The sequence below is a fragment of the Cuculus canorus genome, chromosome 13, assembly GCF_017976375.1.
Source record: "Cuculus canorus isolate bCucCan1 chromosome 13, bCucCan1.pri, whole genome shotgun sequence".
NCBI lineage: Eukaryota > Metazoa > Chordata > Aves > Cuculiformes > Cuculidae > Cuculus > Cuculus canorus.
In genome coordinates, this window is record NC_071413.1 from 21,729,004 (window position 1) to 21,753,479 (window position 24,476).

The 24,476-nt window shown below is 39.1% G+C and overlaps 1 protein-coding gene and 1 long non-coding RNA gene across 4 annotated transcripts in view; one reads left to right on the forward strand and one right to left on the reverse strand.

Annotated features, from left to right (window-relative positions):
* LOC128853539 (uncharacterized) overlaps positions 1-2,196 on the reverse strand; it is a 37,547-nt gene extending 35,351 nt beyond the window's left edge. Inside the window, exons 1-2 of the long non-coding RNA XR_008452137.1 lie at positions 1,685-2,196; positions 175-225 (exon numbers count right to left, since the gene is read on the reverse strand). This is a non-coding gene — a long non-coding RNA (uncharacterized LOC128853539). The remainder of the gene's footprint in view (positions 1-174; positions 226-1,684) is intronic.
* Positions 1-24,476, forward strand: part of LOC104055927 (Y+L amino acid transporter 2) — a 42,725-nt gene that overhangs the window by 9,567 nt on the left and 8,682 nt on the right. The window contains exons 1-5 of one of the 3 annotated variants that reach the window (XM_054079169.1): positions 3,179-3,235; positions 9,458-10,030; positions 13,613-13,738; positions 15,552-15,696; positions 18,154-18,277. In XM_054079169.1, coding sequence (XP_053935144.1) covers positions 9,499-10,030; positions 13,613-13,738; positions 15,552-15,696; positions 18,154-18,277 — 927 coding nt within the window. In that variant the 5' untranslated portion in view covers positions 3,179-3,235; positions 9,458-9,498. Of the gene's footprint in view, positions 1-3,178; positions 3,236-4,726; positions 9,010-9,457; positions 10,031-13,612; positions 13,739-15,551; positions 15,697-18,153; positions 18,278-24,476 lie in introns of those variants that run through there. The other 2 variants (XM_054079170.1, XM_054079168.1) reach the window with 2 other exon arrangements.

Genomic DNA, 24,476 nt, shown 5'->3' on the forward strand with positions numbered 1-24,476 from the left:
GCAAACTCACAAATTTACCAAACCTCAGTTTGACTCTATTCTCACTATCTAAAAGAGATGTGATCTTAACTTGATTAAACTAGTATCAGAAAAAACCCTAGCGGAAACAGTCTCTTTTAAGGTTTTCTCTGCTAGCACTTAGAGAATGCACACTCTTGTATAAACACAACTTACCAGTGGCCATTTATGGGGAATCAGGGATGAGGCACAGTTTGTAGAGGTCATCTGGAGGAAGAAGAGAAGAAGTTAAGTAAGGAGCTCAGACTTACACTGAAGAAGTAATTATAAAGATATGAACCTTGCCAAAATGGACAAAGGTATTTATTTGAATGATTATTCTGAAGTTTGCCTCTGGTCACTTGCAAACACTGCAGAAGCATTTTCTAGCTTTATGATGATGTACTAACTTGGGACTCTTACACCAACCTCAACAGTACTGCAAGTTTTCAGAATTCAAAGGGTGAACTTCTATTTTGAAATCCCAAATGGGCAGGGTTTTTTTTCCCAATAAATCTTTCTCAAGGTTCTAAAATAAAATGTCATCCTTTATACATCCAGCATATGCCTAAAATTTGTTTCCTATGTCTTTTCAGCTCTCACCCATTTCTCATTCCCAAAGGCAATTTTATAATTAGCTCACATTTTATGAGTTCATTTTTTGGAGGAACAAATGTTGTCTCCAGTAGATTTAAATTTATGAGAGAGCTTAAAAGGCAATCTTGCAACAACTGAAATCAGCTGCATCTTTTACATTCACACTCAATCAATTTCTTGATTAATGTGCGAGACGACTGTTCCAAGTAACCATCCACCTGAAAGATGTGTTAGTATTACAGAGAATTAAGTGCTATCAATCTTTAACAATGACTAAATACTATTACCATCTCATAACTGCTTTCTTGTTCATATTATCTTTATAATAGCAATTAGTTTCATATCGCAGAAATTCAAATTCTATTCTGGTGATGTCTCCTATGTTTTTTTATCTTCTATCAATCCTGCATAAGTGGCTTAAAAACAAAGTCTTGTATCAGGGCTGTGAAGCTTCCAGAAGAAGACAAACTGGTTTTGTTTGCTGCTTTGCAACATTGTCAGTAGTTCCAGGAGGCAATAGATCGAGTGTAGTTACCTCAGTTACCCCTACTTACATACTTGCACAAGACCTAACCTTGACAAAAGCCAAACAAAGAGTTGAAACAAAAGAGCTGAGATGATCAGGCATCTTCAGATTATGACCTGCAAATGACAAATTGTTTTGCTGTAGTGCTGTGTAGTTTGGAAATGAAATCTAATGTAGTTCTCTCCCATATGTGCGCTTAAAAAGCCAACTTCTAACAAAAAAAGACTTTCTTCATTCATTGTTGTCCAAACACAATGCAAGGAATATCTGGAGATACGGAGGAGGGCAGAAGCCACTTTGTATGCTGATTGTGATAATGGAGGAAAAAAAATCCCCGTCCTTGATAAAACAAGCAAGCTTTGAGAGGGGAAGTAGGATGGAAATTAGAAATGTAAGCCACATGGCAATAGAACTAGACTCTACCGTCACATTTACTGGCACATTTATGAGTATTGACAAAGCATACTTTGTCTCTCCCTGTTCTTTTACAGCCTTATAATTTGTATTTGCCCCTAAGGTTCTTGCCCTGGTATACCCTATTGAAGAAATCCACCTCTGACTCACCTGTTTGAGACTGTAGATAATAATCGCAGACGAGGGGAGGGATAATTAGATCGGTTTTGAGCGAGACAAAGACTATCATGTCTCCTGAGCCCCGTTGTTTTTCCAGACACTGACCTTCTCTTTGCCCTAGCAGAAAACAAAAAGGGCAGTAAGAGTACATAAAGAGGGGGCTGCAGCCTAGAGATCCTTGGCTAAGGTGTCTCTGCTCACTGCATGGGGAGTGGACTAGACGACCTGTAAAACCATTCTATAATTCTATGATTCTGCAACTATTAACCTGACAAAGAGGCAAATGAAAAATCTGGAGCAGTCTAAGGAAGGCTAAGTCTGCTGAACGACGAATGGCTTACTCGCTGCTCATCAGACACCACAGGGCACTTTTAATCACGATTTGAGCAGTCTGTCAGATGTATCTTGTTGAAGCCAATTTGTGGGTGTGACTGTGCCCCTCCTGAGGGCAGGTACACACTAATGGTACAATTTTAGGGAGCTCTTTTTTATTTTCATAGGAAATGCAGACAGTGCTTAGCGCCTAGCAGTGGTACCCCAAAATATCCCCAGGTTTAAGGGCTTCAGCTCTCTGAGACCCTCATTTTCCAGCAGACTCCTGTGTGTGTGCCCCTGTGCCCCTCTTGAGGGCAGGAACATTCTAATGGTACTATTTTACAGATTCCCTTTTTATTTCCATACCCACTGTGTCTAGTGCTTACCACACTGTAGTGCTACCCCAAAATATCCCCAGGTTTAAGGGCTTTGCCCCTCTAAGCCCCACATTTGGCAGCAACCTCCTGTGCATGTAACCCATTCCCTGATGGTCCTGTTTCAGGGATTCCCTTTCTATTTCCACACCCCTATGCCTGGTGCTTACTACCTGGCAGTGATACCGCAAACTTTCATCAGGTCTAAGAGCTTTAGCCCTCTGAGCCCCTCAATTTTGAGCAACCCTGTGTGTGTGACCCCCTGCCCTAGCATCCCCTGGGTCTCACCAGAGCCCCTCGGGATGCAGGAATGCACTAACGGTACTATTTTATGGGCGCCCTTTTGATTTCCACTTGCACCGTGGCTGGCACTAAGCCCCTAGCAGTTACACCCCAAAATATCCCCAGATTTAAGCTCTTTGACTTTCCAAGCCCCTCGTTTTCGAGCAATCCTGTGTGTGTGACCCCCTGTCCTGGCATCCCCTGGGTTTCCACCGTCGCCCTGACACAACCCCGAGCCCACGGCTCCTCCAGGGGTCGCGGGCAGGTTAAAAGCACGGTTTCCAGCCCTCTCTCCATCTTGCTCACGAGGGGAAGAGGAAGGATGGTTCCGGGGGGGGTGGGAAGCGGTCACCGCCCTCCTCCTCCGCGGGGCGCGGCGTAAGAGGTAACCCAGCAGGCAGCGAGCGAGCGGCTCAGCACCCCCACCCTCATCCCAGAGGCTTCCTGCCGAGGAGGCGGGGGAGGGGGAGGGGGAGGTAGCTGCTGCTGCAACGGGGCTGCGGGGCGGGGCGGGGCAGGGCAGCCGCCATCGAGTGTTGTCTACGAGGGGGAGAGCATCCTCGGAGCGGAGGTAACGCAGCCACCGGGATGGTCCCCGTGGGATTTCCACACCTCGGATTCCTAACCCAGCTCAGATTCCCCCCTTCCCAACCCAGACTGAGGTCCCACCCCAGCTCGGGTTCGCCTCTCCCAGCTCATCTTGGAGGTCCCTGTGCAGTCCTTAAGGTTTACGATGCCTCTTCCGCGCTGAAGCATCCGGATCTGGCTTGCTGGGCCGGCTGCAGATGCTGTTTATTGCTTTTTAAGGGCTGGCTGGGCAGCAGCACCTGCAGGCAGCTCAAGCCTTAGCAGCTTGATCCCAAGGAAATGATCCCAAATCCTCGCTCCTCAAGTCCCTTGTATCCCGACTTGAGGGTGTTTTTTCTCTCTCTGGAGCCACGTGTTCTATTTAGTTTGGCAGCAGGCGGGGGGGGGGAAGGGGGGCTGGTTGTTGATGCTCAGGCTGTAGCAGGGTGGGTGGTTTTGGTACCTGCTTTGTTAATTGGCGTTTACTGGTTTTAATGTTACTCTCAGTGTTTGTTTACTGGCATTTGGATAGTGATTTTGATTGTTCCTGTTATGTTTTCATTGTCTTTTTAAAGTAACATAAGGCTTTGAGCAGCCTGATCCAGCGGGAGGTGTCCCTGCCCATGACCCGGGGCTGGAACTGGATGGGCTTTAAGGTCCCCTACAACCCAAAACACTCCCTGATTCTGTTCATTAAATGCAGTCAAATTAGCTGTGACTCTTAAGTTTCGCTAATGAGTACTTTCGGGTACAGTTTTGTAGGTAAGCATGTGCCTTCTGGCATTACTTTCTGCCTTTTCAAGAGGCTTCCACTTTTATGCCTCGGCTTAAAACATAAGATAAATTATTTTCATAATTAATACTTTAAATAAATTATTATAAGATAATTATTTATTATAATTATTATTTATACATCATAGAATCAGAACAGTTTGGTTTGGAAGGGACCTTAAAGCCCATCCAGTCCCACACCGTGCCGTGGGCAGGGACACCTCCCGCTGGATCAGGCTGCCCCAGGCCCATCTAACCTGGCCTTGAACACCTCCAGGGATGGGACAGGTACAGCCTCCCTGGGCAACCTGTTGCAGTGCCTCACTGCTCTCATTGTGAAGAAATTCCTTCTTATGTCTAGTCTAAATCTGCTCCGCTCCAATTTATAGCCATTATAAAACTCTTATTATTGTCCCTTCTGCGTATACCCAGGGCTTATTGTTTAAATTTCACCAGATGTTCCTGTCGTTGCAGCTCCTTTGTGCACTCTCAACCTCACTTCTGTTTAAATCAAGGCTGTCTACCACAAGGTCCAGGGCTGTGAGCTTGCTTCTATTTTTTCACTTGGAAATATAAAAATAAACTAGAAGTGTGAAGGACATAGTGGCATGTTATTTTCCACTTGCAGCTAGCACAGTTTCCTAACTTTAAAGTGACTCACTTTAAAATCTAGGTTAATATTACTGAGGTGAATTTTTCTAGGATTGGTATTCAGGAAGTTTTGAAAAGCTTCTGAGACACTGTAACTGGATGTATCTGTGTGTGAGGTGATTATAGGTCTTTCCTCATTCAATGTTGGTAGTCTTACTCCGGATTTGTCCAAATATGTGGATAGTATGTGTATTTCAGAGACACTTCTTGTGCAGCTGTGTCACTGGTGTGTACAGTTAGGAGGTAGTGCCATCACTGGTACACTATCAAGTGAGTAATTGACACAGTAACTTCTCTTTAGTACCTTTTATACTATAAACACACCTTTTCATGTTACATGTTACAACCAGTTCTATTCGATCAAAGGTTTATGTTGTTATTTATAGCACTAAAGATGGTGTGTTTGCATATGTGAGCACAAAAGACTTGGTTGAACAGATTAGATCTTTACATTGGGAATTGCTTTTGTTGCAAGGGCTTCCTATCTGCTAACTGTATGTATGGCAGGGAACTGATTCTGCTCTCACTGCAAACAAGGAAAATGCATGTTCTGACAAACTCTGAGCCTTTCCCACTTAACTGTTCAGACTGTGAGGTGCCTAAATATATACATTGCAAAGAATAGGCATTTCTGGGACTCAACATTTGCTCTGTTGGTGCTTAACTCCCTGAAGACTTTTCATGCTGTTTGCTGTAGTGCAATCTTGACTCTTACTCAAAAGGGCCAATAACTGTGTTCAGAAATAAGAATTTTACAGCTGACATATGTGAATAGTCAAAGTATACATGAAAAGCTATGTTACAAAAGCCGTTTCATGCAGTCAAGACAACTGTGGAAGATGGGCGCAAGAACACAAAAATCTTCACTAATGAGCAGATAGTGTATAAGAGTGTAGCAAAACATAGTAAGCTTTTAGCAGTTTGGCATTTCACATTGGTCATTAACCTGCTTATGGGTTCACCCCAATCTGAACAAAAAGCAGGTCAGCTGCTGTCCTGCTCAGTGGGAGAGAAGGGTTCTTGGCAGATGGTTCCCCTTTCCCACTGCTTAAAGGAGGGCTACCCTGTAATGCAGTGTTAGTACTCTGCTAACCATAATTAGCCGTAATTAGCTCCTTTAGTATATGGCCAAAGTGTGATAGGCCTTATCAGAATATCTATTTTTGGTGAGACAATTAAATGATCCTGGTTTCAGGTCACTCTGTCCTGGTTTCGTATCAGTGGCAGTGTCATGTCAGTAAAAAAATCCTATGCGTATCAGCAAAAAGATTCCTCACAGCTGCAGTGATCAGCAAAAAAAGGGAGTTTAAGACTTTGTATTGCACAAGGTTGAGCAATGAGGAAATCCGTGTGTTAGCTGCTGCGAGGGCATAAACCTGCATTAGCTATAGCAGTCCTGTGGCAAGGCTTTGGCAGCATTAGAGATGGTTCTAATAGAGTTCTGTGGCTTTGGCTTCAGTACTACAGGAATGTTGTATGCTAGAAAATATATACTATTCCTCTTGGTTCTCCTCTTCCAAGCCTGTCTTCTGTTTCCACAGTAGTAGTGGTCTTGTGACAGAATCACAGATTTTAATATATGTGGGGGTTTTGCCGGTATTGCTGACATAGATTCAGTTTTCTCTAATCTCTGCTCTCTTTCTATTGTAGTTGTTCTCAGTTAGCCAAAGCTGGCGAGTTCAGTTCCAGTTAAGATTAAGTGAAGTGCTTGTAGGAAAAAAATGGCAATAGTTTTGTTTCTGCCAGAGAGGCAGTGAAATAACACGCGTCTCAGGCGAGTGAATAAATCCCTACTCTGAAGGCCTTCAGAATATAAAGCAAACAAGGATAGAGAAGAGAATGGTGCCAAATCTTGAGTGAGCTGTTGCACAAACCTTCATGCAATTCCAAGTTGCCAGCAGGAATACCTGGAGCTGGGAATAATAAAAGCAGACTAGGAGAGGAAGGAGGAGTATTGGGGTACAAAACAAGCTAGGAGAGAGATTGTGGTGGTTCTTTCCTTGGTAGAGCAGAGTAGCACAAGAAACAGTCAAGGTCATCAGTAACAGAACTGTATAGAACAGCAGTCATGTGCTGCTAATGGAAGTAATTAAATGTACCTCTGAACTACAGATGGTGAGGGAAATCACCCTGACTCTTAGTGCAAAACTGTCTATGTGTGAACACATGAGATTTGATTTGATTTGATTCAAAATACCTGAGTATTCAAAGTAATATTTACTCTTCTGAGGTAGTCTTACTTTGAAAAGTGTTCCAGGAAGATGATTAGGGTATCTGGAGTAAGAAATCATAGAGCTGCGTAGTTACCACCAAAATGATGTTTTATGTTAATTCTTAATATATTACTCAGTTTTATCCTTTAGCTGAAGGGCTGAGAATGAACATGGCAGTCGGATGTCATAATAATAGCTGTAGTCTTATTTTTTCCACTGACATGTTCAGAGTCATTTGCCTTCTGAAATACATTTGCAACTAGCATCCCGTCTGAGTCAAAATGAAAGCGAAAAGACTCAATTTGTAGTTGAGTGTTAAGTTTATGGGTCACAAGTGTTCTTTAAATCCACTACTTATGGTCAAATTAGTTATGAAGACATCTGCTTTGACTATTTGTCCTGCTGTTTTACACATCTATGCTTTCTGATGATTGCATCGTATTTGCAATTGATTATTATTGGGGTTGGAACTAGATGATCTTTAAGGCCCCTTCCAACCCAAACTATTCTATGATTATAATAATTTACATTCATTTACATAGTAAGAACTGAACTTTCTTCAGTAAAGCAAACCAAATAGTCTTAAAAGCTCATAGGACACAACATCTAATACTTTAGCTCTACTACACCAATAACAGAACATCAGCCAGGATGTGATCGCAAATGGATTTGGCACAAGATAGTTGGGAGAGTAAATAACGAGGAGAGCCAGTAGCAACTGGCAAGATGAATTTGCATTTGTTTTTCTCTGCAGTTTTAGTTTCGACAAGGCTGAAAATTTTTAATCCACTTACAATTGTGAAATTTGATGGTTTGTGATGGATGTATGACACTAGATAAGATGTTGACCCATGTGTAAATGAGAAAACATGTATTTAGTGTTTAACTCCATCTTTAAAGTGTTCCTTTGAAATATTAGGGGGAAAATAAATCAGAAGGCATACAACTAAACAGATTGAAGATCTCATTTTGCATTATTTGAAAAAAATAGTCTCTGTTTTAATGTGGAAAAAGCTGGAAGATTCATAAGTTTGAGATGAATGATGTAATGTGTTTCAGTAAGTGACTTGTACTCCATTTCAGTAGAAGCTACTTTTTTATTGATTGAAATAATCTTTATCATTGTCACGTCTTTAAGGCTATTCTAGTTCAGACATGTCAAGTCAGGGTTTCTGCAGTGCAGTATACAGCTGTTGGCCTTATAATAAAGGGAGAATATGATTAAGTTTTCCCTCCAGAAAGGTGTGCCTCTATCTGCATGTGCGAACCCTTGTGTGTTACTAGATGCATAGATATTGATATATAATTTGGGTGATTGTTTACTGATCTTGGAAAGTCCCCATACTCAGGTTTTTTGTTCTCTTAGTTGATAAGTTTATTGTTGGAATAACAAAATCTTTTGTAAAATCAGTGTTACTCCAAAAAAGTGCAAAAAAGTTCCCCCATGTCCCCAGCTAGATGAGCAGCTTTATCTTAATTGATCCAGACTTTTTAATTTTCCTGCTCTGTAGTACATGCCTGCAGTATACACTGAGAGTTTAATGAGCAGCAGGGCAAATGAATGGTAGTGCATTCTGATAATTATGTAGGGCCTGTTCTTTTTGCAGCTGATAACCCAGTAACCAAAGGTACATTTGCAGTTTAAGCTTGTTCTGATGCAAGATTGTTACTTGAATGGATTATTTCTTACTTGAACTTCTAGAAAATGGGTGTTTTTCAGAGTGGCTGATAATTATCGGTATGTCCTTGTGCTAAAAAATGTTATTAGCAGTAACTTGTGTTTGGTAGGCAAGTGAGAATTTCCTGGAGACTTGAGAAGGTGGTTCTTTTTTTTCCAAATGGTCAATTCTGAAGCAGAGGAAAAAGTTTCTCATTTCTCTGTTCTTGGCCACTGTTAAATACAGTTGCTAATGGAGGAATCTGGGTTGAAACGACTGAGTTTTTCCATATATAGGCTGCATTCTTAGGTAATTCCACGAAATCAGGTAGTAGGAACAGGGCATGAACTATAGTATCAGTTAAAAGTCAAGAGTTGGATGAAGGGGATTCTAGAGCAAGTATCTCTTTGTATTGCACTTAGCAAGAGCCCACACTGCATTGGTAACGTGCAACCCTGTTACAAGATCACTCATAAATTACCTGTGTAAGTACAAAGATTTGATGAATTTTCTTAGTACTGCGATGAATCTGTGTTCACACTTAGAACTTCCAGCTTGGCCTTACAGTGCTTGCTTTTCTGTGTCACTTCACTTTGCTTCTATCTGTTCGTTCTTCCTGTTAAACATTGGAATCCCTTAATTCTGTCCTTCCTACAGTTTTGGTTGATCGTGCTGCTTGCTTTTTTTCACTAGAGATAATAGTTCCTTTCTCAGCTTAAGTTATATTGGAATTTGTCTCTTGCTCTGTGTGTGTTGTGTTTTCTGTTTATTTTGACTGTGCGTGAATTTAATTTGTGTAAGAAAACATATGAAGCAACAAAAGGGAATTTCTCAATTTATAACTGTAAATCATAGAGTAGAAAGGTGGAAAGGAGAGAAAGTCTCGGGATAAAAAGATTCATAATTATTTCAGCTGCCTGTATTTTGTTTTAGATTGTGATTTGGAGTCGTGGAGAATTCACAGTCTTTCCACAATGGGAGAAAGGACAGATTGTACGAAGTCACATACTTCCCTGGCTGAATACAGCCCTGTCAATAAATCAGACAGGACAGATCCAAGTAATAGCTGTGAAATGCAGGATGGAAACCAAAATACAATGCAACTGAAAAAAGAAATATCTTTGATAAATGGGATAAGCCTTATAGTAGGCAACATGATTGGTTCAGGTATCTTTGTCTCTCCCAAAGGAGTTCTCATCTACAGCAAATCATATGGATTGTCTCTAATAATTTGGGCAATTGGAGGGGTTTTTTCAGTCTTTGGAGCCCTCTGCTATGCTGAACTTGGAACCACTATTACAAAATCAGGAGCCAGCTACGCATATATCTTGGAGTCATTTGGGAGCTTCATTGCTTTTATTCGATTGTGGACCTCACTTCTCATTGTTGAGCCAACTAGTCAGGCGATTATTGCCATCACCTTTGCTAACTACATAGTTCAACCTTTCTTCCCTTCTTGTGATCCTCCATATTTGGCTTGCCGTCTCATAGCAGCTGCTTGTGAATGTAAGTATTTCTTGAAATTTCCTGTGTTATTTTTTTATCTAGGGTTAAGTTTTTATTAAAACGAATTCTGCCAGGACTCAGAATTTTTGTGTAATGAATCTGCAATGGTTTGAATTACAGTGGGGAAAAGAAGAATTTTTGGCAGTTATTCAGTCAGTGAATTATCATTTTCTTAATCAGAAGCAGAACAAGGTATTTAACTCTTCCAAGTTTACTGACATGGCAAAAACTCGGGGGGAAGTTTGTTTTTCGCTCAGAGAGGTACATTAACTCAAACCTTAAGATACTGTCAGTGTGGTCTTAAGAGTTGGTGCAGAATAGCTCTTACACTACGAATTCTGGTGTAATTTATTTTACAATAGCTTCATGACATAAACATGCTTAAGTAATTGCTCTGGTAGGGTTTCAAAAGATCACTCACTCAGGATTATTCTGTATGCTTGCGATTAACATCAGTACAGCAATATCTGTTGTAAAGCTGTTTTGAAAACTTGTGTGCACATAAAAATTGAAATGTAATCAGATAGCTGGGGCTGTTGGTCAGTCTGAACAACTGTCCATGTGCTTCAAACCAGGACTGTTTTGCTGTATCCAGAGAATAAAACTCTATGGTTATATTGTGTGGGTCTTATTTAATTTTAGGTATTTCCTGTTACAAGTGTTTATATACATGTTTTGCGTTACACGTAAACAGTAAAAAAATCTATTTCAGAGAGTCTGCATGGAAGTCCTTTGTCATGCACTGCTCAGAGTCCCCAGGCACTGTGGAACCTGCCACCCCTATTGACCAGATGCTCTTGTCATAAAGCTGATAGAGAGCTTGGGCTTTTTTACTGCCAGTACTGTGATACAGGGAGGAGCTGCTGCTTCTTGGTTCCCTTTTGAGGCAACAGGGAGTCTGTTGAAATCACTGTAACAGTTCCTTGTTGCTTTTGTCTGTGTAGGGTTAGAAGAGGGCAAAGATGAGCAGAAATGCGAGCTTTAAGTATTTGACCTCTGCAACTACTTGTGAACATTATAGCTTCTCCTTCCCTTTTTGTAGGTTTGTTTCTGTTGGGAAAGCAGTAATGGGCTGGTCCAAGTAGTGGGAAGAATAATCACACACTCCTTCTAAAATATATGACTTTAGTAATTTCTGTTCCTTTCATCTCTCACTTTTTTTGTGATAACTTCAGGAAAGAAATGAAGGACCCATATATCACGTTATGTTCCTTGAGCAGGCACTGTCCAAAGATACCTTGGCATAGGTTCAGAAGAGACAGCCCTTATAAAATAGCAGCTTATAAAAAAAGCAAGAAATTAAGACTACGTGATTAATTTAAAATGATTATATAGTACATGTAGAAAGACAAAGTGATGTCCTCTACACTTGCTTCGAAGAGAGGAGATTTAGCACCTTTTCTTTGGTGGAGGCATGTGACAGGAAGATCACTCACGTAGGTGGAACAAGTAACTTTAGCAGTCCATTTTATGGTTTTAATGCTTGATCTGCCCTGCTCTAGGTGTCAGTGCTGTCTCTCGCCCACACTCTATAACATTTCACTGTTTCTGTTAAAGTCTACGCTTCTCCATCACCTGGCAGGGCTAATGTGAGTCAAATCCTCAGCTCTGGATCAGATTAATACTTGATTAATGAAGTTGCCGGGAGAGTCCGAGCATCGGTTAGGTGCAGGTTGTGTGTGATAATGGGGAGGTTCGTTGTGTGGTTACTTTTTGTTCTTTTTCTTAAAAACCATAGTAATAACAGTACTAGATGTACTGTGAGATTGGTGTTTCACACTGTAACTTTGGCAGTCATTTTGGTAAGGAGCAGCATCTTCTGCTACGGACCTAACATTGGCAGTTCAAGGAGTTTTAAGTAGCTAAATGATAATTAAGTTGAAGAAAATATGAGAGAATAATTTTAGTGAAAGAAAGAGGAAGGGGATGTGGCTTATTCAGATTCTTGATTATCTTCCGTGCTTTTTTTCTTTTTTAGGATATCAGAGACAGAGTAGCGCTTCATCTGAAGCAGAGATCAAGCCCTAGCTCACTGAAATAAGGAGTTAATAGTAATTACTCCCAATGAAAGTTGCTTCAAAAAACGCTGTGAGCAAATATTCCATGGTTAGCAACAACCATTAGTACTGAAGAGCAGAGGCCAAACAGGGTTGTTTTTTTCCTTGTGAGCTCTGAGAGCTGCCGCAGTCCTGACTTGACTTTTGTAATTTGATACAACTGTTTTTTCCCCCTCATCTTGCCGAGCTCAGTGGATTCTGGTTCAGCTATTCCACTTGATCAGACTGCACTAGTGTGCTACTGCCATGGTTTTGAGACTGTTACCTTTTAAAAATTATTATTTTTCTATTTTGATAGCTGTGCTCAGTATATTTTTTATCTTAATAATAACACATTTTTCTTGATTATGGGAAAGGAAATAATTTATCACATCTTTGCAGTTATTTTTGATTTGTTATTACCTTATTCCTTAACCAGTCAAGTTTAGGTTTTATTTATACGCATATTTAAAATACAGGGTAGAAGAAAATTGTTTGGAGATTAAAAAGTACAGTAGAAAATGACCGCTTTCTTACTAGCTAGAGAAAAGATACATCTGGGGAAAATATTTAAACTTCTAGGTTGGAATCAATAATTTAATGGTTATCTGGGTAAGAAAAATAAGCACTGAATTACTATTTTGTGCAATAAAGAATACTGAAGATACTGAATCCTAATCAAGATTCACCATTTGAGTTCAGGCAGAAATTGTCTGGCTTTCTGCTTGAGGAAAAACCAAAATATTAAGAGCTGTTTCAGCAGGAGCTTGAAAAGTGTTTATTGGGGAAGTTAATCGTGTAAGTTTAGTCAGCCACTGCTACTAAATTATTTGTGAAACCTGAAAGTCTCACTTCAAGTTCCATTACAGTTTTGTGTGACACTGATTTATTTTGGGATGGAGGGAGGAATACATTCAGAATACTTATTACTTACTACCTGTTGTTAAACATCCAGATTAATGTTGCATCAGCTGTAAAGCGTATGTTACTTGGTCAGATCTATTCTAACCTAGTTTAGTGATAACACTGGAAAAAAGTATTGAATGACCATATTCAGTATTGCAAATACTTGATGGATGTTGAACTCATCCTCAGACTAACAAGGAAGGGGAAAAAGCTTTTCTAAACATTCTTTTAATATGTTTGCCTAAAGGAGTTTCTAGAAAATCTGTCATTTATCAGAACAATATTAATGAATGATTTCATTTAATGGTTTCTTTAGCTTCAGACTAGTTGCAGAGTGCAGCTGATGAGGGGTGTAACATTAGAAAAATGGGCATGTAATTGGAGAATGGGAAGGTCTTTCCTTCCATCTTTTGAAACAGTGAGTATTATGAATCTTCAGAACATCTGTTTCCTACCGTTTTGTTTACTCCAGTGTGTTTTCAGAACCAGTGTATTTTGCTTTGTTTAACCTAAGCATTAGTATAACAGCTAAGTGCATATTTATGTTATAATTTAAAATCTTTGAAAAATTAATGAAACTGAATGTTGTTCCAGTAGTCTTTTAATTTCTTTTTTTTCTCTTCTTCCCCCATTCCCCCAGGTCTTCTAACATTTATAAATTGTGCCTACGTTAAATGGGGAACACGTGTACAGGATATATTTACTTATGCTAAAGTCACTGCTCTTATTGTCATCATCATAACTGGACTTGTTAAAATATGCCAGGGTAAGCTTATAAAATCAAAGCAAAGGTTTGTATTTATCAGTTAAACTAAGTAACTGCTCTAAATACTTGACTCTGTATGTGTTATCAAATGCCTCACTACGAGCATAACATAGCCACTTTGAAAGCACCAATACCAACGTTAGCCATTATCAGTGTTTTGTATTGTGAGCAGCTATTGTATCTTAGCTGACTTTGAACTGGGTAAAAGAAGGTAACTGATTGCTCAGCAATGTTGTGCAATTTACAGCCTGCAGTATGGAATAATAAAGGAAATGAAAATGGCGAAATACAGAGCTAGCAAAATATGATGGGAGTGGAGAAAGCTGTAAATTTCTGTAAGAAATACTACTTCGCAATACGATCAACTGAGATTTTTTTTTTTTTTTTACCAAATGAATTTTGTGAAAGTCTGAAAGTGACTGAACTTAAAAAAAGATTTATAAGAACATATAAGTGGACTTGGGAAACAGCAGCTCTTTTTTGTTCTCACATCCTGAGTTCTATTATAGCTGCTGAGAATTAGAAGGTTGCTGGAGTTTGGGGTTTATTTACTCTTTTAAATTTGTGTATGTGTTGGGCATTGTGTCTTCAAGTTAAAGGAATTCTGAACTTAGTTTTGTTCTTATCCTTTCTGTTGGGGAAATTTATTGGTGTGTTATCTTAAAAAAAATTACACTGCTTTCAAAGCTGCCATAAAGGTCTTTCCCTGGCAGTCTGGCAATTTGTGTCCTTTGCTCTAACTGGTTATTGTTGAAAGACCTTGGGCAAGGTAATTACTGTGAACGGAACAGGAATATGCACACATGAGCACCATGTGCTGGAGGGTTTAATTCTCAGCACATCTGCCCATCCCATGTTTTGTAGATACTGAGCTTGTTCACTACTTAACATCCTCGACATTGCCTCCCTTTTGTGTTTCTAACTCAGCAGTTACTCTGCCCGTGTCTCTGCTGAGAGAACAACAATGCCTGATTAGGATAAAAAACAGAAAGAAGTGAAGATATTTTAGAGGCCCGAAAGATTTGTCTGGACGGTTCTGATGAAGTCTGAACACTTGAGGATGCCTATATAGGGCTAGTTTTGGAGTTACATAGTGACTCACCTTTCTGTATTTGATGTTTTAGTGTGTGTCTGCATATGTAACGTAACAGTCTGAATATGTAAGACTGCCCTTGATAACATTGTCTTGACTTGCTTAAAGTCAAAAGATGGCACAAGTTCTCACAAAAACTGGTGCAAAGAGCCATCAACTTTTTCCCTTAGCTTGGCAAAATTTTATCTCAAGTAAATAATGTTTTATGCTCTGTTAATTGTTTTTGGTTTTCTATTTTTAGTAGCTAAAACTTAAACATCCATTTCGGGTTTTTTTCTCATAGCTATCTAAAGTGAACTGTAATCTTTTTTTCTGCATTGGCTAAATGATAGAAAATTTAAAAGGATATAGAAGGATAGAGTAGATTATTTTATAAATACATATGTTATAAAAAAATACGCTTAGCCTTAGTACTGTCACTGCCTGATGTTTGTAGCTTAGACTGAACTTAATGTTCCTGAACTTCTTGTACCGTTGTGCTCAAACTAAGTGTTTAATTATACAGAACAGTGTCATCCATAGAGCATATTTCTTACTACTTTAAATGCCATGCTTAGTCTTGTGGCAGAAGCACAGAGTTAAATTGGAAAAAGGACTTAATAAGCAGCTTTGAAGGATTTAGGGTTTGTGGGTTTTTTTTATATTTGTGTGCCAAATTGAGAAGAATTCCTTGCTGTATTTTATTATCCTGTACTTTTGTTGCATCTCTTCCATACGCAGGACATTCGGCACACTTTGAGAACTCTTTCGCGGGATCTTCTTTTGATATTGGAGACATTTCCCTTGCACTCTATTCTGCCTTGTTCTCGTACTCTGGTTGGGATACGCTCAATTTTGTAACAGAAGAGATCAAAAACCCAGAAAGGTAAATGATTTGAGCTTTCTAAATCCAGGTAGTTCCCAAGTTGCTTATCTTAAAGCTGTCTTTCACCAGTGAGTTGTGAGCTTATACAGAAATGGGAATGGCTCTCTATTCAGCCAGTAAGGCTGTGAATCGTCACTAGTAAAGATTTGCTAGTTTTAAACTCCAGTAAAAATGAAAAAAAAAAAAAAAGAGAAAAAAAAAGGTACTAATTAATCAATCTAGATGACTGCAGGATGCTGTATTCAGTGCTTGATAAGCTTTCGGTTCAAGATGTTGCTACTGTTTATTACAATAGGTGTTACTATAGCAGTGTAAGTTACATAATTGTAGTCTGTGCTGTGTTTATCTCTGCAATAATTCTCATTCTTTGTTGAAGAATTGTCTTTTCCATAGATTTATGCTCTAAAGTGTGACTGATCAATCCTGTTTGGCTATGAGTCTGTAAGCAGACACCTTTATGTTACAGATAGAATCCCATTTGATCATTTTTGCTTCCCATCCTAAGCAACAGATCAGATTGCTACAACTGAAAGATAAAGAATGGAAGAGAGACTTTTTTCAGTTCTCCCAGCTGACTTGACTTTTGCAGCTTGTTCTGTTACCCCAAAGTTCTGTGCTGTGCATTTATTTAACCAAGAAAGTTATCTATTAAAAAGATAAAACATCAGATAAGTATTATAACTCTAAAAGTAGCTATTTTCAGTCACACTGAATTTCAGGTTGACAGTTTCCATAAATTGCCTTGTAAAGATTTGTTACTTATATTCAGAAGAGACAAGTATTTTGTGTTTTCATCAGTCATTTGGTCTTTCAAATTTTTTTCTGCTGAAAGAGCTCCCTTTTTGAGTGCTGCTGCAGTGCCTTTTCATCTTTTAAAGTCAGAGTGTTGTTCAGTGTTACCAGTGGGATAACGCTTGTATTAGATGTAGTGTTCTGAAAAATTATTTTTTCTCACAGAATACTCAGCTGTTGAAAATCTCTTTAGATTCATTTGCTATTTAAAGGCATCAGTACGTAATACAGGCTTCATTCTTGATAATGATTACAGCTGATGAGGTGAACTTAAAATTTTAGCTTTCTACATAGAGAATCATGAGATGTTCTTGACTTCTATAAAATTACACTAATAATTATATTTCATATTCACTTGATTCATTCACTCTTGATTATCCTGTCAAAAGTTGCAATCCACACGATAATATTGAAATTGGGTAATGCAAAGTCCTTAAAATGCCATTTCAGCTTTTTGTTACGTTATGTAACATTTCTGAACTAATTTCTAAGTGGTTTTCTAGTTCTATTTCTTCTCTGCACTGAGGTTCCATGGGTCTCTTATTCTGAGTGTGCTACCCGGAAGCACAGTCAGAATTCCCAGTTACTAATTTACTGATTTATATGAGTGGGTTGTGGTGGGGGTGTGTGTGTTTTTCTGCTTCCACAGCATCAGACAGACCCAGATGGAGTTCTAGCCCTCAGGAAACTTTTGATAAAACTTCCAAAGTGCATTTAATTTTTCTGCTTTGTTGAGTTTTGTTGTTATTGAAAATCCCTATTACAGGACATAGCAAATGTTCATCCATGTCACTATGCTGTGTTTGATTTCGAACTGGGCAAGTGTGAGAGTAACACACTCTGCTCTGCTTTGCCTTTTGAGACATTTTAATATCCCTGCAAGCTCTAGGAAAGAATGAGGCTGAGAAAAGCCAAAACCTAAAATTAGAAATTGGCTGTGGACCTGCAGACTCTGAGGGCTGTGGGTTTATCTCGGCTTTAAATTTAAATCTTATCTGTTTACATCTGGAGGTTTGCAGTGTTTTCATATTACTCTAGACTTTTTTGGTATCGCTTTCCAGGCATGTTTGTTAGTAAGATATACCACATCACAAGATTCATAGCCGTGTAGCAGTTTTGGACCTGCCCTCTGCATCTCTACTTTCTGCAGTCACATAGCCCAATTAGTTTGTTCTCTGCAGTGATGAGTGCAGATGAGAAGAGCCCGGGTTCGGTTTGGTTTAGTGGATCTCCCTGCATCAGTTCTAGAAGTAGATGCTGGAGCAAGAGCAGCAATTCTCCAGTGACTCACAACTCTGCCCTTCTGGTTCTAGTTGTGGTAATTAACATGGCCAGGGAATAACATATAACATGTAAATTTGAAGCCTATTACTGCTGATCTGAAAACCCTGAAGTTGGCGTACTCAAAGAGCAGTTGCATAGAATCCTTTTTTACACATTATTTAGGTTTTAATTTATTGAAAAAAAAAATCAGTATTCTATATTAGAATTTCTGGTTTTAAAAGGAAACAAACTCTTCCAGAGATACCTATTCTGAAGACTTTATTCTGTTTTCATACTTTTTATCTCTAAGGTAAAGGATGCAAACAAATACGTTTATTTTGTTATTAATGGATTTTCTTTTTCCCCCTGGGTTGTGGGTTTGGGGGTTTCTTTGTCTTACAGGAACTTGCCACTGGCTATTGCTGTGTCTATGCCCATTGTGACTGTTATCTATATTATGACCAATGTAGCTTACTATACAGTGCTGGATGTCGAAGCTGTTCTTTCAAGTGATGCTGTGGCAGTGGTAAGTTGACCATATGGTACTTTTATATATTGCTCACTTTTCATCTTTTAGGGATGAATTTGATTTAAATAAACAAAACAGGAAAAATCCCTCCTCTATTGTAATGCTTCACTGAATACAGAACAGAACAACTCATCAGGAATAATATAATCTTAACTGGAAAAGTAGTTAATGAAATAAAGTGTAGTAATAATGTATTATTAGCTGTATTAAGACAAGCACATGTGCATCTTGTTAATGTAGTTAGCAAAGACACTCATTAGACTTGTGCACTTAGCTGGTTCTATATTAGACTCATTAGTATTTAATTGTATTTGTTCTTTGTGCTGCAGTATTTAGAAAGTTGGAGCAGCACAAGGCACGGTGTTGCACTGAGCTACCTTTTGTGGAACTAATAATTGGTGCAGTGCATATCAGGAAATAGACGTGTTGCATCTCTGCTATGATGAAGTTTAGCTTGGCATCTCTTTTTTTAATAAATTACTGTTACTGATAGTGTATTAATTCAAAAAACTTTTGATATTTTGAAATGAATTATTTTTGGATGGAAATGTGAAGCCAATTAAAATATATAAGCTTCTTAAAGTAAGAGCTGGCCAAAACATGTTTCACAGCTAATCATTAAGGGTTGTTTTTTGCCCTGTAGCTAGTGAATTAATTGAGTAGTTCTGGTTACTCTGTCCTTTAGGCTTGAGACTTGGAAAATTTAATCTTCTTTTTGGTTATTTAAATTGGAGGAAAAGAAGCAGCTTTTCTCCCTTTTAGATTCTCAACTGGCTTCTAATATTTAAGTAGTTAGACAATGGACAGAGTTTTAAATACATCAAAATGAAGGAAGCATTCACCCTGTTCCCACAGAGGATTACTGTGATTAAAACTGGCTTAGCAAATCAGCAAACTCTTGTTTAAGGTATGTAGGCAGATGATTCCACAGAAGCACTTACCTGACTTTCTTTCAAGCTTGAGAAATGTTTATATTGAATGTAAGCTTTCAAAATATTTTACGGTAAATGGGAGCTGTAATTTGCTATTTCAAATGTAGTTGTGCAGATGTTTATTTCAAAATGTATTCAATGTAAATAAACTTTACATCTTTGCCTCTCTTTTAGCTGGAATGTGGAAATACAAAGTTGTCATAAAATAATATTCTGAAAAGAATTTGATAAAACACTTCAGAATGAAACAAGACAAGAACAGAAAATATTTAATTTTGAATCAGCATATGCTAATGGGTAATAAAATATCCAGGAATACTTACTTCTGTTGTAGGCTGTGGTATCCCATGTAGAGTCATGGAATGGTTTGGCTTGAAAGGGACCTTTAAAGCCAGTCCAGTGCAACTCCCCTACTGTGAGCAGGGATGTCTTCATCTCAATCGGGTTGCTCAGAGCCCCCTTCTAACCTGACTCTGAATATTTCCAGGGATGGGGTATCTACCACCTCTCTGGTCATCTTGTTCCAGTGTTTCACTGTATGAAGTTCCTTCCAGTGGCTTATAATGGAGTTTTTAATTCTTAGCTAGAATTAATTAATCCAGATAAAACTAAAAGCCAATACACACTCTACCCACCATCCATCCTGACTTCTGTAGAGCAATGCACTTTTATTTTTTTCCCTAACAAAGATTTTGAAAATACACTTCTTTGGCATCAGTGAAATCCTCTAGTCCAGCGTATCCCCTAGGAGTATTCTGTGCCTACTCTGCTGCTCCCAGCCTTTGTCATCACAAAGGCTTATGCAGCCGTTTGGTGAATGGGATTAGGAAAGCTGATCCACGGTGGGAACAAGACTGGAGAATGGTGAGAATGATCCACTGTGGGCCTTTCCAAATGATGCTGCTATACACAGCAAGTGGTAGCACTCCAGCAGCAATGGGTGGCCAGATTAAGGAGGGATAACAGGTGCTTGAACCTTGCTATGCAATGTGAAACCCTGGCCTAAATTTTTATGGACTCATAAGGTTGGAAAAGGCCTTTGAGTTCATCAATTGCAAATGTACCTGTCCACCACTAAATCCTAAGCACTTCATCTGCCCATCTTTTAAATACCTCCAGGGATGGGGACTTAGCCACCTGCCTGGGCAGCTGTTCCAGTGCTTGATAAGCCTTTCTGTGAAGAAATCTTTTCTTAAAGTCCAATGTAAACTTCCCCTGATGCAGCTTAAGTCCATTCCCTCTTGTCCTGTCAGCTGTCATGGGGAGAAGAGATGTAACGCTTGCCTCTCTACAACCTTCTTTTAAGTAGTTGTAGAGAATGATAAGGTCTCCCCTCAGCCTCTTTGTGATTTTATATACATTTTGTTTAGTTGTTCTTTGTTCTTGACCAAAGCAATTATATATTTATTTGTGTGTGTGTGTGTGTGTGTGTACATGTATGTATATCCACATGCTGTGTAATTTTATATTAAATTTTAATACTCAGACCTGGACAGAGCAGGCATTCCTCCCTGGTATAGGATGCATCTGGACATAGGAGATTAAAAAAGGAAGACTTAAGAACGGTAAAACCTTAGTCAATCTAACTGCATGCAGATATATTGGCCGACCAGGATAAGAATGAAAAAATATGTTTGCGATTTCCAATGTTATTAGGGGATTTACTTCTTGTGCTAGTTTTAATGAAACTTAAGCAAATTAATTACTGTGGAAGTCTAGTGCTGTGATCTCAGGATTGCTGAATATCTGCACTTAGAAATTTAACTAATGTTCTATCTAAAGGCATTTTTGCTGAGATGTCTCATCAGCTGGCAAACAATGGTCTTCTGATTGCCACTATTTACCTCCCTTTTCGAATGGCACTGTGAAAGTGCAGCTGAAGTTTAATGCTTAACACATGACTCATTAAAGATTCCTTTTCATTGCTGATAGGAATTGAATTGCCCAGTTCAAGGTGACCAAGGGGTGATGGCCTAAACTAAAACAGTGTGTATTTGTTTTGGATATAAGGAAGAAATTCTTCACCATGAAGGTGGTGAGGCCCTGGCCCTGGTTGCCCAGGGAAGCTGTGGCTGCCCCATCCCTGGAAAGGTTCAAGGCCAGGCTGGGTGAGGCTTTGAGCAACCGGATCCAGTGGGAGGTGTCCCTGCCCACGGCAGGGGGTTGGAACTTGATGGGCTCTAAGGTCCCTTCTAACCCAAACCATTCCATGACTGTGAAGTGCATCTTCCAGTTTAGCCTGTTCTAAAAGGAAAGCTCCCTTTAGCTCTGATGCTGAGAATGTGAGCCAAAAAGCAGTAAGTGGCAGTAACTGTTTCAGAAGTCCATTTGCAGCCTAATTTAAAACACTCATAATGCACCCATAGTTTTTTAGTGAACGGGGGGAAATCCCCTTCCTAGAAAACATTTTTTACAGAAATGTAAAAATCTTCATGTTGAAATTTCTTGTGGTGGTGGAGGAGAATTTTATCCACAATGGAATCTTTGAGAAGACTTAGGGCATTATGGTCAATGGATGAATGAAGAAAGGAGATGAGGATTCAGCCATCCAAAAATTAACCTGATGAAAGTGAGCCACTTTGGTCTGCTCACGTATTATGCATGTGATGTATGATACAGATTGTTGTAGTTTTCTTACTGCCTTCCCTGTAGCTGTAGGTGAAAATTGTAGTAATGACTTTTTAAAGGAATGTGATGGTAATATTGCTGTATTTTAGAGCCTTTTCTGTAGTAAATCAGCAGTTAAATTTAATCTTTCCTTGTTGATGATTTGGGAAGGAGTGGAGTACCTTTGTCCTACTCATTTCTGTCAAGGGGCTTTGAGCTGGAAAGGATGGGGGGAAGCTATTTCCAGTTGCTAAATGAGAATAGAAGTTAAAAGTAAAAGAAATGCTAGTAATAGTGTGTCTTTGCACATCACCTTGCATATTGTTTTTCTTGGTGGCTGGGAGGTAAAAGAAGTCTTATCAAGGGATGATATGGAACAAAATGATAACATGTCCATCTTTTATTTCAGTATTAGCTTTATTGTGGTATAGACCCAGTGTCAGGACCAGGAAACTCATCTTTTTAAGCTCTTTTTTGATTATGTACCTTAAGTAACACAGCAACAGCTAGCTTAGAAGTTCTGCAAATGCTCTTCAGAAGGTTACTGATCATGTAAAAATAGCTTCCCTTTTTAGAGAGCTCTGTCAGAGTTTCAGTTAACTTCCGTTTTACCTTCTTGTGCAAATCATCGCCCCCCTTGCTGTTAAGGTTTTAGCATATGAAGCAGTTAATCTGTAGCACAAACACACTTAAATAAATGCTGAATTTTAAACTTTCTTTCCCCTGTCACTGAACAATTATTTTTCTCCATCGGAGAGAGCAGATGGTTCCACAAGCACTTTTTAGTCTATCTTCTAACAGGAAAGAACATAGCGGTTGCCAGTGCGGAGCTTGTTACCTTGTTTCTTGTGTTTGGTCATGTCTGGGGTTTTTTGATTGAGTTCATACAATAGGTGATACTTGGCAGCTTATTTCTTTTAATTGGAAATGCTAAAAATGGTTCTTGGTTGAAGCAAACGGTTGTCCTGCATGACTGTCTGTCATCTTTCCTGAAGCCATACAGCTGTACAGATTAGGGATAAAGCTGACACCTTCAGTTGCATTTTTTAATACCATCTTGCGAGTCGAGCAGTGATCAATCCAATTTACCCTGGTGTACTCTTATTCCAGAACAGACTTGGTTTGCTTTGACATTAGCTATCCCTGAATCAACCAAGAATGCAGGAGGCTATGTGTTCTAGCTGGTTTATTCTTCTTGGGTGTAGAGTTTAACAAATGAACAAAAGAAATTCAGCCAGAAATTCTTAAGTTACTCTTGGACCTTTTGGGTATTACTTCTCTTCTTTCATTTGGCCAGTCACTGGCTTATTTTCTGAGGAGGAAAATCTGCTTGTCTTTGGCTGCCAATGTCACATCCCTCTTCTTTGCTTGCACTGACATCCCCCAGTTTGGTTCCTTTGGATGAAATGCACATTCTGTGCCTTATAATGGAAGAATTCTTTGTTAGGGACAGGCAGTTGCTTTTAGAAGAGCTGTTTAGTAAGTTGTTTGCTTTCTTTCTTGGACCTGTCTTAAATTCACTACCAATACAGCACTCCTTTTGCCAGTTACGTAAAATTAGGAGGCCAAGCTGAAAAGCTGAGCCAGAACTTGAAAGAGTGCTGCGTAATATTTTCAATAGGAGAAAGGTAAGAGTCTTTGGAAAACATTGAACTCTTTTCTACAGCTAGCTATTAAAAATGTTAAGAACAGGATAAACACACGAGAAGACATAGATCAAGTATCATCAGCACCTCCATGAAGACATATATGAAACGGTTTTACTGTTGGAGCTGGCATCTGTAATCTTAATGTGGGCCATCCACAAGAGGCATGTTACATGCAGTAGGTGTGCAATAAATTAATGCAGTAGAATAGTGCTGGTTTCTTATACCAGAAGATTGTATTGAGTGACCTAAGGATGAAAAGAGAATTTCCTGCAGGACCTTGCACTGCACTGGTACCTTTTTCTCCAAGAAAAGGCATTGCCAACAATAGAGGAGAGAATTATGCCTGTTTGTGCAGAATTGGTCAATAGAATCATGATTTTAACAAGGACAACAGGAAACTTGGACATTTAAATTGCTTTCTTTTTGCACCTTCACAATTTTCTGACTATTTTCAGTTGATGTGCACTCTTTCCTTTAGTATATGTGATGTTAAATTTAGTTTGGTCAGACTGAACCAATGTCGCACAGTATCTTGACAAATGTAATCTGTGGCAATGGCAGAAAACTTCATCTGCGCAGTGGCTTTTTTGCATGTGTGGCTTCCTGATTGCCATAAATCGGAGTTTCTTTGTTTCCTTTAACAGTAGCTCCTTAAAGGTCTAATAAGCTAAAAATTGAGAAAACAGGCTGTAGTTCTGACTGCCAAATCTTCCTGTAATATGGGAATGTCTTTATACTCTGCCTCAAGAGAAGAGTCAAAGCAGAATTAACTGCACATCCAAGATCGTAGTCAGATTGCTCATATTTATTAATCTCCTTACTACTCTGTGACTCTCAGGGTAAGGATGTTACTAGAACTGAGCTGGGAAAAGCTCCCATGTGTGATAGAATCTTGAAATGAGCTACATAAAGAAGCTCTGTAGATACCTTTTAAGCCTTCCTAGTAGAAACACTTCATAATCTTTGTGTATAGCTTTTTATGTTTCTTATTCATGTTGGACCACATTC